The sequence below is a fragment of the Globicephala melas genome, chromosome 7, assembly GCF_963455315.2.
Source record: "Globicephala melas chromosome 7, mGloMel1.2, whole genome shotgun sequence".
In the NCBI taxonomy this organism is placed as follows: Eukaryota; Metazoa; Chordata; class Mammalia; order Artiodactyla; family Delphinidae; genus Globicephala; species Globicephala melas.
Window position 1 is genome coordinate 34,850,419 of NC_083320.1, and position 14,318 is coordinate 34,864,736.

Sequence of the window (14,318 nt, forward strand, 5' to 3'; positions counted from 1 at the left end):
AGGGACATTGGCTTGAAAACTCCTCATTGGCTTTCCTGAAACTTTCTTGAACTACATCATATCCACTTTTCCTAATCTGCATCTAGTCTAAAGGCTCTCTCAGTCCCCTTCAGACCCCTCCCTAATTTTTTCCTCACAGGTGTCTCCCCATTAAACTTTTTGCGGGTTTAATCTGATCTTGCTGTCCACTTCACAAAGAACCTGAACTAACACATCATAGCTGATCATCAGCAAATTTAATGTCATTTCTATTTCCTAAATACATTTCTTGCACTCATCCACTTCTCTCTATCACCATCACCACTTGAGTAGAAGCTACGCCATTTGTCCCCTGGATTCCTGCAACAGCTGCCTACATTCATTTTATGCCTTTTCAATCCATTCTCATCACAGTAGCCAGAGTGAGTTTTAAAAAATATTAAATTGATCATGCCATTTCACTGCTTAAAACCTTTTAATGGTTTCCCATATGCTTAGAGTAAAATTTAAACTACTTCTGACACAAGATGCTTTAAAAGCTGGTTCCTGCCTCTCTTCTCAGCTTCATCTCTTATCACCTTCCCCCTGGTCCCCAAGCTCACCAATCTCCAGACAAACTAGTGTCCTTTCCCTTCCTACAAACTGTCAAGTCCTTTCCTGCCTCAGGGCCTTTCCACTTGGTCTCCTTTTTTCCTAAAATATGCTTCCTCCATCTCTTCGGAGGATAGGCTCATTCTCATCCTTAGTGCTCAACTTAAATATCCCCTCATCAGTGAGAACTTCTCCCAAGCCATCATCTCCATCCAACATTATCCTATTTCCTCCCAAGTGGTTATCACTGTCTGTAACTATTTTGCTTACTGTCTGTTTCTGCCACTTGAACAAGAGTAGGCAAATTAGGATCCACGGGTGGCCCACGCTCTAAGAATGGTTTTTACATATTTAAGTGTTTGAAATATTTAAGAATATTTCATGACACATGAAAATTATATGCAATTCAAATTTCAGTATCCATAAATAAAGTTAGAACGTAGTCACTCTCATTCGTTTATGTATTATCTATGGCTGCTTTAACACTACAACAGCAAAGCTGAGTAGTTATGTATGACCCATAATATTTAAAAATATTTTATATATAAATATATAAAAGCCTAAAATATTTACAGATAAAGTCTTCTGACTGCTGCACTAGAATGGAAATGCCATGGGACATTAGGTCAGGGACATTGATTGTCCTATTCAGTCCTCCACTCCCAGTGCCTGGTCCATAGCTAGTGCTCAGTAATTGTAGGTTGAACAAACCTTCCTCCTCTCCTGGGTACTATCAATATCTGAGGGGTTTACCTCTCACTGGCTTATTCCCTTCTAAGACACAGTGAGCAAAATTAGGAACCAATTATTATTGAGTCTGGGAGAGTACCTTGAGAATAGGACTGTGTTTTATTCATTTTGAAATACCTAGCAAAGTCTCTTGCACAAGGTAGGCTGCAGCTGGAAACCAAAAGAACTCTTGGGGTTACTGTTGAGAGGAAATTAGTGCACGCAAAGCATTTAGCAGAATCTCAGGGGTACAGAAGTATTCAATAAATGTTTGCTCCTGCCTCAATTTTCCTTACTGTAACAGGAATAAAAATATAGGGCTGTCACACAGACTAAATAAAACATGAATGCTCTGTGTGAAACAGCTTTGTAAGCCACAAACACCATTCAAATGCACAAACATTCAAGTGCAATACATGAATGACTCTTGGCACTGAGCAACCCAGTTTGGAGGGAAGGGCCCTCCCTCACCTAGAAGTGAAAAGACCTAACTCATCCTAACTCTTACCGCTTATTAACTGACCCTAGACGATCGCAACTTCGGTGCTGTTTTCTTCATGTATAAGAGCCGCCTCTGAACGGACAAGACCGTCCCTCAGAGATCCAGCCTGCGTCTCTCTGCGTGTCCTTTCCTTTCCCGGCATTGTACCGAGACTGCCAGTCCTCGCGCCCTCCCCAAAGCAAGCGGCGGCGGCCGGAGGTGGGGGAACCAGCCCGGGGGCGGGGCTCTGGAGGGGCGTGTCCTGGGCGTGTCCGGGGTGGGGCCTTCGTCTCCCGGCCGTCGCCGCCAGGCTGAGACGCGCTGAGGCGGCACTGGAGCCTCGCGGCTACACGAGTTGCCGAGCAGGCGGGGAGGCGCTCACTTCCGTGTCGGGCCCCGTGGCGTCCGGCGCCCTTGCCAAGGGCCGGGCGGGCCGCAGGTCAGTCGGGGAGGCCGCCTACCCCGCCCATCCCCTGCTGAGGAGCGGAGCGCCGGGTGGGCCGCGGACCCGGGAGGCGGCAGGGCGCCCTGAGGAAGGGCCCGGGCCGCGCTGTTAACACGGGCGCCCGGGGCTGCAGGCTCGGGCTTCGGGCCGATTCGGGATCCCAGAACCGCGGGGAGACCCCCGCGGGGCTTTGTGGTGTCCCAGCCCCTCCCCTCTCGTCCCGAGTCGTGGGAGTCCCTTGAGCGTTTCTCAAAGTAGTGTCCGCGGGGGGGACTCCCGACCCCACCTAAGACTTTCTGAACCAGAGTCTATGTCGTGGTCCGGGAATCTGCATTTTCAGCAAGTGTCCCTGATGGTTTTGGTGCAGGTGGTCACGGAACCGCAGGCTGGGCACGCTACCCCAGAGGGCTGGGCACTGTCGACCCAGCAGGGAGTGCAAGTGGGTGCATTTGAAGGTGGGGCCCTGTGACTGGCCTTGAAATGGTGATGGTCCTCTGCCTTAGGGGTATCTCTTGAATCCTTGCGCCTAGGGTGCTGCTATGTTCCTATTGCCATCCACCGGAGTCTTCAGACGGACAGACGCTTAGTGAGTGAAGTGCCCAGGTCAGGAGCCTTAGGAGTGAAACGGTGCTGAAGGAGTCGGTGTGGGGTGCAGCTGGAAGAACTTGGAGTTGGTCCTGCTGACCTGGATTGGGGCTGACTCCACCACTTACGGCAGGGCAGCCCTAGCGTAGACCCTGCACACATTACTGTTTCTTTCTCCAGTGTCCTCACCTGTCAGTAGGGACAGTAACTCCTACCCAGTAGGGCTTTTGTGTGAATGAGGTAATGTCTGTCAAGTGTCTCCTACAGTGGCTGGCACATAGCGTTCAGTAAATGGGAATTGTTAGGGGTGATGCAGCTTATAGTCCCCCAAATTAGGGATTAGTCAAGTGGAATAATATGTGGACAGGGGTACAAAGTATATCTGGGACAACTGTGCAAGGATTCTAACTGGGGGTGCCTGGGAAGGTCATGTAAGCAGTGAGGTTTGCCTGCAGCTTTGAAGAATAGATAGGATTCCAGGGAGCTGGTGACAGGGACAGCGTGAACCAGTTCCATTCCAGGCCTCAGAAGTGGTTCTTTCACATGGTTCATTGTTGGGCTGCTCCTTGGACTTTTAGGCAGTGTAGAAAGTCACATTGATAAGTGGGTTCTGAAGACTGGACTGTTGGCCCATAATAGTTTCTGTCTACTGTGTTTCACACACATGGTGTTCCTCAGACTCTAATGGTCTCCTTCTCTTATTGGAAATTGGCTAAACTGGAGCATCTATGAAAAGATGCTCAAAGTTGATGGCAAAGTGAATGGCCATGCATGAAGTTGAGCCTATTGGTAGCCATTTTACACTTGCTATGAAATGTGAAGATACATTGGGAGGACACTTTTCCTCAGGATATTGTTTTAGGTTCTGTAGGAATGCCACAGTCAGCTGTGGTTCATCTATCTCCAGAATGGATTAAGAAATAAAATCCTTAAAATGTCTCTAAAGGTTCAGCTATTTCAGAGGGAAGAAGCCACATGATTGAGAGTTGTCATCTGTTGTTCTTCTGGACCAGTTTGGCTTTTGGTATACATGGAATTCTGATCTCAGTTGATAAATTATATATTCCTTAGTTACCTAACTTAAGAATTACAACTACTGTTGTTAATAATTTCTGCTCTTATGTTTCCTTACATCTCCAGAGCCAATATAAGGTCCTTCAGTATATACCCTCTTGTAAATTTTTATATTATTATAGATAATATTTATCATTTATTGAGTACTTACTCTGAGCCAGAGACTGTTCTATATGCTTTTTATATTTTCTGTCAATTATTCCTCTGATAGTCCTTTGAGGTAGGCATCATCCTTCCCTCCAATTTAGAGATGGGGAAACAGGCAGAGGAGGATAAGTACTTGCCCAAGGTCCCAGGCTAGTAAGTGGTAGAGCCTAATAGCCTGATTCCATGCTACATGCTGTTCCCCTCTGCAAGTCTACACAGCTCCCTCAGACTTACTGTAGTTTAAAAAGATATGTGAATACTGACGATCATAAGCACGCCTCACCTTTGCTTTATATGTAACAGACAATGCATTATCTCATTTAATTCTTTAAACAGTCATTTCAACAGCTCTGATTTGGTTGGTAATACTTTATTATCATTTACAAATCCTCTGAGCCAGAGTTTTCCAGCTTCTCAGCATATCTCAAACTTCTTTTGTATTACATTAAGTCCTTCGATTCAGTATTGCCGGTGCTGAGGAATTTGTTTTAAACCACTTTAGAATGTATTTATTTTTATTACCTATTTCATGTATTGTTGGAAATGTCAATGGTGATTGTCCTTTGTTTTTACAGAGGGGTACTGTGACCACCATTGTTTTGCAGTTTCTGAAAGTGTTTCGAGGCAAAACTTCAGGCGTCGGAGAGACCAATGGAAGGTCACAAGGCAGAAGAAGAGGTGTTGGATATTCTTCGACTGAACGTGGGTGGCTGTATTTACACAGCCAGGCGGCAGTCCTTGTGCCGCTTTAAGGACTCAATGCTGGCATCCATGTTCAGTGGTCGTTTTCCTCTAAAAACAGATGAATCAGGTAAATATCTAAAGTCTGTAAGCATTATCATGAATGTTCATTAAAATAGGAGTCTAGTTTAAATTCCCTTTAATTTTTCTAATTACAACAGAATGTATTAGCTTACTCTGTTAATTACGGAGATCATTGGGACTGTATGGAGATTCATTAAGTACATGGAGAAATTAAATACCAGTTTCTAGAATCTGTGATGCTGTCGCTAAAAGTTGACAAAAAAGTGAATGTGTGTAAAGGCCAACCATCACCTAATTATGGGGATTAATCATATTTTGAAAGTTGTTCCATTCATACAACTCAATGGGTAAAGGTATTGAGCCTGATTAAATATATTAGCTTCTCTCTGTGTTCTTTAAGTTAAAAAATGTATTTCTCTGGAGAAAGGAGCTGCCCTCATAGCTGACAGGGCAGGTACTGTCAGTGTAGAATTAGTGTTAAACTCACACCTAGTCCAGCTGCAGAGCCTTGTGTGGGCAGATGTGTATGCCTAAGAAAACATCAGTTCAGTGATACCGTCAGTCACCCAGGACTGAAAATTGGTGTTTCAGAAGAAACTGTAAAATACAAGGGTTAGGGTCCTGGGGCCACTCTCTGCTTTGAGTGCTCTGGGATTCACTGAACCTACTACTGGTGGTAAAGAAACTTCAGCAGAGCAAGTAAGGCTTTTTGTACATCTTAGGCATTCTGGGGCTCGTAGAACCCACTCTTGGTCTGTGTTAGAAAAAAGGGATTGAGGAGCTCAGACCATGAGGGGCTGTTAGTAACCCTGGGTCTGGAGAGATTGCTTTGCCAGATGAATGGCAGTTGGAAGAATGGAAAACTCACTGATGTCTGGTGCCCAGGACTGGATGTCCATCTGGACAGAAAGTTTGTTGGTATAAAGGTGGTAAGCAGGGACTGAGTTGTTTCCTCTGCCCCTAAGTTTTTACCTTCTTAATCCCGTCTTAAACTAATCAAGGGAGGAAGGAAATCATTGAGTAACCTCACACAGAAGTGTTTTTTTGTTTTCTTAATTCTGCTGAATTGTCTACAAAAAGTCTTTTATCATAAAGTAGTACCAGTGTAGCATTTCTTTTCTACAGTTTCATACAAAGGAACTAACCTAATAAGTCTGAACAAATGGCATGCCCATAGCTAGGAACCCAGGGTTTATTTGTTGGCAACACTGCAGGTCGACTTGTAGGGTCACTGACATACAAATGCTGGACCTCATTATACCCTCATTAGGGAGGAACTCCATACACCTTTCCTGGCCCAGCTGGGTTGAGATTAGTGGTAAGCTTCTGTTTCTACCAGCAGTCTAAGGTCTCCATGGCTTTTGCAGAGGCCATAGTGGGAATATAGTCCTTGATTTCTAATGGAACCCAGAATACGTTTTCCTTGTAGGTGAGAATACAGAGACTCCCCAAATTTGACTAAACCTATTTGAACACTAGATATTAACTTTCTTTTGAGAAAGAAACATTTCTAATTGTAGAGGTCTTCAGTCTAATTCTAGTTTGACATGTTGAAATTTTACCGTGGTCATTTGTATCTATTCAATCATTTTTGAACTGAATATTTTCTAGGGGCTTGTGTTATTGACCGTGATGGACATCTATTTAAATACCTTTTGGATTATCTTCACGGAGAAGTTCACATTCCCACAGAGGAGCAAACCCGCATTGCTCTGCAGGAAGAGGCTGATTACTTTGGCATCCCTTATCCGTACAGCCTGTCTGACCACTTGGCCAATGAAATGGAGACATATTCTTTAAGGTCAAATATAGAACTTAAAAAGGTCTTGGCATTTTTTTAATTTTACAATATATGTATGAATGTTTATCTAATATTCATTTATTATACATTTATTATGCACAAAGCAGTGTATGTTATTTTGTATAGCCCATGTTGTAACATAAACCAAAATGAGACCGTTTTACTTCTTACAATATTTTTTTAACTGTATTATATACCTTTATTTGTTTTGTTTTGAATTTTATTTTATTTTATTTTTTTATACAGCATGTTCTTATTTTTCATTTTATACATATTAGTGTATATATGTCAATCCCAATCTCCCAATTCATCCCACCACCACCACCACCACCTGCCTCTTTCCCCCCTTGGTGTCCATACATTTGTTTTCTACATCTGTGTCTCTATTTCTGCCCTGCAGACCGGTTCATCTGTACCATTTTTCTAGGTTCCACATATATGCGTTAATATATGATATTTTTCTCTTTCTGACTTACTTCACTCTGTATGACAGTATCTAGATCCATCCACGTCTCTACAGATGACTCAATTTCGTTCCTTTTTATGGCTGAGTAGTATTCCATTGTATATATGTACCACTTCTTCTTTATCCATTCGTCTGTTGATGGGCATTTAGGTTGCTTCCATGACCTGGCTATTGTAAATAGTGCTGCAATGAACATTGGGGTGCATGTGTCTTTTTGAATTATGATTCTCTCTGGGTATATGCCCAGTAGTGGGATTGCTAGGTCATATGGTAATTCTATTTTTAGTTCTTTAAGGAACCTGTATACTGTTCTGTATTGTGCCTGTATCAATTTACATTCCCACCAACAGTGCAAGAGGGTTCCCTTTTCTCCACACCCTCTCCAGCATTTGTTGTCTGTAGATTTTCTGATGATGCCCATTCTGACAATGAGGTGATACCTCATTGTAGTTTTGATTTGCATTTCTCTAATAATTAGTGATGTTGAGCAGCTTTTCATGTGCTTCTTGGCCATCTGTATGTCTTCTCTGGAGAAATGTCTATTTAGGTCTTCTGCCATTTTTGGATTGGGTTGTTTGTTTTTTTAATATTGAGCTGCATGAGCTGTTTATATATTTTGGAGATTAATCCTTTGTCCATTGCTTTGTTTGCAAATACTCTCTCCTATTCTGAGGGTTGTCTTTTCGTCTTATTTGTAGTTTCCTTTGCTGTGCAAAAGCTTTTAAGTTTCACTAGGTCCCATTTGTTTATTTTTGTTTTTATTTCCATTACTCTAGGAGGTGGATCAAAAAAGATCTTGCTGTGATTTATGTCAAAGAGTGTTCTTCCTATGTTTTCCTCTAAGAGTTTTATAGTGTCTGGTCTTACATTTAGGTCTCTAATCCATTTTCAGTTTATTTTTGTGTATGGTGTTAGGGAGTGTTCTAATTTCATTCTTTTACATGTAGCTGTCCAGTTTCCCCAGCACCACTTATTAAAGACACTGTCTTTTCTCCATTGTATGTCCTTGCCTCCTTTGTCATAGATGAGTTGACCATAGGTGCGTGGGATTATCTATGGGCTTTCTATCCTGTTCCATTGATCTATATTTCTGGTTTTGTGCCAGTACCATATTGTCTTGATGACTGTAGCTTTGTAGTATAGTCTGAAGTCAGGGAGTCTGATTCCTCCACTTCCGTTTTTTTCCCTCAAGACTGCTTTGGCTATTCGGGGTCTTTTGTGTCTCCATACAAATTTTAAGATTTTTTGTTCTAGTTCTGTAAAAAATGCCATTGGTAATTTGATAGGGATTGCCTTGAATCTGTAGATTGCTTTGGGTAGTATAGTCATTTCCACAATATTGATTCTTCCAATCCAAGAACATGGTATATCTCTCCATCTGTTTATATCATCATTAATTTCTTTTATCAGTGTCCCATAGTTTTCTGCATACAGGTCTTTTGTCTGCTTAGGTAGGTTTATTCCTAGGTATTTTATTCTTTTTGTTTCAGTGGTAAATGGGAGTGTTTCCTTAATTTCTCATTCAGATTTTTCGTCATTAGTGTATAGGAATGCAAGAGATTTCTGTGCATTAATTTCGTGTCCTGCCACTTTACCAAATTCATCGATTAGCTCTAGTAGTTTTCTGGTGGCATCTTTAGGATTCTCTATGTATAGTATCATGTCATCTGCAAACAGTGACAGTTTTACTTCTTCTTTTCCAATTTGTATTCCTTTTATTTCTTTTTCTTCTCTGATTGCCGTGGCTAGGACTTCCAAAATTATGTTGAATGATAGTGGGGAGCGTGAACATCCTTGTCTTGTTCCTGATCTTAGAGGAGATGCTTTCAGTTTTTCACCATTGAGAATGATGTTTACTGTGGGTTTTTCGTATATGGCCTTTATTATGTTGAGGTAGGTTCCCTCTATGCCCACTTTCTGGAGAGTTTTTATCATAAATGGGTGTTGAATTTTGTCAAAAGCTTTTTCTGTATCTATTGAGATGATCATATGGTTTTTATTCTTCAGTTTGTTAATATGGTGTATCACATTGATTGATTTACGTATATTGAAGAATCCTTGCATCCCTGGGATCAATCCCACTTGATCATGGTGTATGGTACTTTTTTTTTTTTTTTTTTAACATCTTTATTGGGGTATAATTGCTTTACAATGGTGTGTTAGTTTCTGCTTTATAACAAAGTGAATCAGTCATACATAAACATATGTTCCCATATGTCTTCCCTGTTGCGTCTCCCTCCCTCCCACCCTCCCCATCCCACCCCTCCAGGCTGTCACAAAGCACCGAGCCAATATCCCTGTGCCATGCGGCTGCTTCCCACTAGCTATCTACCTTACTGCGTTTGTTAGTGTGTATATGCCCATGACTCTCTCTCGCCCTGTCACAGCTCACCCTTCCCCCTCCCCATAACCTCAAGTCCGTTCTCTAAGAGGTCTGCGTCTTTATTCCTGCTTTACCCCTAGGTTCTTCATGACATTTTTTTTCTTAAATTCCATATATATGTGTTAGCATACGGTATTTGTCTTTTTCTTTCTGACTTACTTCACTCTGTATGACAGACTCTAGGTCTATCCACCTCATTACAAATAGCTCAATTTCGTTTCTTTTTATGGCTGAGTAATATTCCATTGGATATATGTGCCACATCTTCTTTATCCATTCATCCGATGACGGGCACTTAGGTTGTTTCCATCTCCGGGCTATTGTAAATAGAGCTGCAATGAACATTTTGGTACATGACTCTTTTTGAATTTTGGTTTTCTCAGGGTATATGCCCAGTAGTGGGATTGCTGGGTCATATGGTAGTTCTATTTGTAGTTTTTTAAGGAACCTCCATACTGTTCTCCATAGTGGCTGAACCAATTCACATTCCCACCAGCAGTGCAAGAGTGTTCCCTTTTCTCCACACCCTCTCCAGCATTTATTGTTTCTAGATTTTTTGATGATGGCCATTCTGACTGGTGTGAGATGATATCTCATTGTAGTTTTGATTTGCATTTCTCTAATGATTAATGATGTTGAGCATTCTTTCATGTGTTTGTTGGCAGTCTGTACATCTTCTTTGGAGAAATGTCTATTTAGGTCTTCTGCCCATTTTTGGATTGGGTTGTTTGTTTTCTTGTTATTGAGCTGCATGAGCTGCTTGTAAATTTTGGAGATTAATCCTTTGTCGGTTGCTTCATTTGCAAATATTTTCTCCCATTCTGAGGGTTGTCTTTTGGTCTTGTTTATGGTTTCCTTTGCTGTGCAAAAGCTTTGAAGTTTCATTAGGTCCCATTTGTTTATTTTTGTTTTTATTTCCATTACTCTAGGAGGTGGGTCAGAAAGGATCTTGCTTTGATTTATGTCATAGAGTGTTCTGCCTATGTTTTCCTCTAAGAGTTTGATAGTTTCTGGCCTTACATTTAGGTCTTTAATCCATTTTGAGCTTATTTTTGTGTATGGTGTTAGGGAGTGATCTAATCTCATACTTTTACATGTACCTGTCCAGTTTTCCCAGCACCACTTATTGAAGAGGCTGTCCTTTCTCCATTGTACATTACTGCCACCTTTATCAAAGATAAGGTGTCCATATGTGCATGGGTTTATCTCTGGGCTTTCTATCCTGTTCCATTGATCTATCTTTCTGTTTTTGTGCCAGTACCATACCGTCTTGATGACTGTAGCTTTGTAGTATAGTCTGAAGTCAGGGAGCCTGATTCCTCCAGTTCCTTCTTTCGTTCTCAAGATTGCTTTGGCTATTCGGGGTCTTTTGTGTTTCCATACAAATTGTGAAATTTTTTGTTCTAGTTCTGTGAAAAATGCCAGTGGTAGTTTGATAGGGATTGCATTGAATCTATAGATTGCTTTGGGTAGTAGAGTCATTTTCACAATGTTGATTCTTCCAATCCAAGAACATGGTATATCTCTCCATCTATTTATATCATCTTTAATTTCTTTCATCAGTGTCTTATAATTTTCTGCATACAGGTCTTTTGTCTCCTTAGGTAGGTTTATTCCTAGATATTTTATTCTTTTTGTTGCAATGGTAAATGGGAGTGTTTTCTTGATTTCACTTTCAGATTTTTCATCATTAGTATATAGGAATGCCAGAGATTTCTGTGCATTAATTTTGTATCCTGCCACTTTACCAAATTCATTGATTAGCTCTAGTAGTTTTCTGGTAGCATCTTTAGGGTTCTCTATGTATAGGATCATGTCATCTGCAAACAGTGACAGCTTTACTTCTTCTTTTCCAATTTGGATTCCTTTTATTTCCTTTTCTTCTCTGATTGCTGTGGCTAAAACTTCCAAAACAATGTTGAATAATAGTGGTGAGAGTGGGCAACCTTGTCTTGTTCCTGATCTTAGTGGAAATGCTTTCAGTTTTTCACCATTGAGGATGATGTTTTCTGTGGGCTTGTCATATATGGCCTTTATTATGTTGAGGAAAGTTCCCTCTATGCCTACTTTCTGCAGGGTTTTTATCATAAATGGGTGTTGAATTTTGTCAAAAGCTTTCTCTGCATCTATTGAGATGATCATATGGTTTTTCTCCTTCAATTTGTTAATATGGTTTATCACATTGATAGATTTGCGTATATTGAAGAATCCTTGCATTCCTGGGATCAATCCCACTTGATCATGGTGTACGATCCTTTTAATGTGTTGTTGGATTCTGTTTGCTAGTATTTTGTTGAGGATTTTTGCATCTATATTCGTCAGTGATATTGCTCTGTAGTTTTCTTTTTTTGTCATATCTTTGTCTCATTTTGATATCAGGGTGATGGTGGCCTCATATAAAGAGTTTGGGAGTGTTCCTTCCTCTGCAATTTTTTGGAAGAGTTTGAGAAGGATGGATGATAGCTCTTCTCTAAATGTTTGTTTGAATTCACCTGTGAAGCCATCTGGTCCTGGACTTTTGTTTGTTGGAAGATTTTTTATTTATTTAATTTATTTTTTTTAAATTTTAGTTTTCTTTTTTATAAATTTATTTACTTTATTTTTGGCTGCATTGGGTCTTTGTTGCTGCGTGTGGGCTTTCTCTAGTTGTGGTGAGCGGAGGCTACTCTTCATTGCAGTGCACGGGCTTCTCATTGCGGTGGCTTCTCTTGTGGCGGAGCACGGGCTGTAGGTGCGCAGGCTTCAGTAGTTGCAGCATGTGAGCTCAGTAGATGTGGCACACAGGCTGTAGAGCGCAGGCTCAGTAGTTGTGGCGCACGGGCTTAGTTGCTCTGCGGCATCTGGGATCTTCCTAGACCAGCGCTCAAACCCGTGTCCCCTGCATTGGCAGGTGGATTCTTAACCACTGTGCCACCAGGGGAGTCCTGTTGGAAGATTTTTAATCACAGTTTCAATTTTATTACTTGTGATTGGTCTGTTCATATTTTCTATTTCTTCTGGGTTCAGTCTTGGAAGGTTATACGTTTCTAAGAATTTGTCCATTTCTTCCAGGTTATCCATTTTACTGGTATAAAGTTGCTTGTAGTAGTCTCAGGATGCTTTGTATTCCTTCAGTATCTGTTGTAACTTCTCCTTTTTCATTTCTAATTTTATTGATTTGAGTCCTCTCCCTCTTTTTCTTGATGAGTCTGGCTAAAGGTTTATCAATTTTGTTTATCTTCTCAAGGAACCAGCTTTTAGTTTTATTGATCTTTGCTATCGTTTTCTTTGTTTCTATTTCATTTATTTCTGCTCTGATCTTTATGATTTCTTTCCTTCTACTACCTTTGGGTTTTGTTTGTTCTTCTTTCTCTCATTCCTTTAGGTGCAAGGTTAGATTGTTTATTTGAGATGTTTGTTGTTTCTTGAGGTAGGCTTGTATTGCTGTAAACTTCCCTCTTAGAACTGCTTTTGCTGCATCCCATAGGTTTTGGATCATCGTGTTTTCATTGTCATTTTTCTCTAGGTATTTTCTGATTTCCTCTTTGATTTCTTCAGTGATCTCTTGGTTATTTAGTAACATATTGTTACTTCTCTACAGTTTTTGAAGACATGTTTCTTAATTACCACTACTCATTTTTTAAGGCCAAAATTGTATTCTAGGAAAGTGTATTACCACGCCACCCAAAAGTTTATGGAGTTTTTATTCCTCATTGAATGTTTAACACTTTCTGATGGCTTTTTTAAATAGAACTCTTCTGCTCTTGAAGTTCTTCTTAAATTAAGAGCAGTACTGTAGTATGTGAGGGTATAGTGGGATTAATTCATTTACTGAAATGATATTTTAAAAGGATGGTCATGATAAATAAAAGATTGTATAAAATCCCTTACCTGATTTAGTGAGTGTAGCAGTTTGTTACTAAGCTAAAACATTAGTTTGATTACTTCACCTTGAGATCAGTAAATCTTTTTTAAAGATGCTTCTGTTTTAAATCACATTTGAAATGTCTTTACATGACTTGAACAGCTTCATCTGTTTTGTCTTATTGATAAGTATTATATTTACTATTAATTAGCACCTTGAACATCTAAGAAAAATATTTTTCCTAGATAATTGTTCATAGTGAAAAGTGGTTTGAATTGGTTTGAATTCTTTGAGTTGGATGTCAGTGTTTAGGAGAGCAAGCTGACAGTATGGTTATTAGGAGTGCAGCATGAAGAGAAAGTTGATTTGGTTCCAGATCCCCTTTGGGAATTTGCATGGTTGTATGGGTTCTGCTATTGGAATTATTTATAAACTGATTTGTCGAACAGTCTTTTGATGCTGTTTGCCATATCTGCAGAGTGGGGCTGAAAAAGCCTAACTGGAAAGTTGGGACAGATTAGCATTCACCTTTATAGTCTTTCATTCTTGGTTTGTATGCACAACAGACACAGCATGCGAACATTCATTCTGCCAGCCAACTCCTATTTATTTCAAATGTTTTTGACATATAGGACCCTGTTCTAGGGACTGTGTGGGACACAAAGAAATATGACATGCAGTTTTTGCCCTTGAATGGTTTATAATGTTGTTGGTGATTTTCATAGATGTGCAAGTGAAGATAAAAGCCAATACAGGAGTTAGATGGCAATATTAAATGAAAATGCAACACATGTTAGGGTCCTCTTTTCCTTCACTGAGTCAGTAAATATTAAGCATCTCCTTTGTATCAGGTACTTTTCTAGGGACTTGGGATACAAAACAAAACAGAAAAGAGTGCCTGTCCTCAGAGAGCTCACAGCAATAATGCTGTTTCTCCCAGGGAAGGCCTGTACCACTCCACTGGGTGAAGCCCTGTTCCTCTGTGCCCCTTAGCACCTCGTAGGCTTACCTAGTAGCACTTCTTACAC

General features: G+C 40.5%; 1 protein-coding gene across 1 annotated transcript in view; it reads left to right on the forward strand.

Annotated features, from left to right (window-relative positions):
- The first annotated feature begins 2,081 nt into the window (after nt 1-2,081).
- Nucleotides 2,082-14,318, forward strand: part of KCTD18 (potassium channel tetramerization domain containing 18) — a 31,023-nt gene continuing 18,786 nt past the window's right edge. The window contains exons 1-3 of the mRNA XM_030855255.2: nt 2,082-2,219; nt 4,607-4,842; nt 6,408-6,619. Coding sequence (XP_030711115.1) covers nt 4,683-4,842; nt 6,408-6,619 — 372 coding nt within the window. The 5' untranslated portion in view covers nt 2,082-2,219; nt 4,607-4,682. The remainder of the gene's footprint in view (nt 2,220-4,606; nt 4,843-6,407; nt 6,620-14,318) is intronic.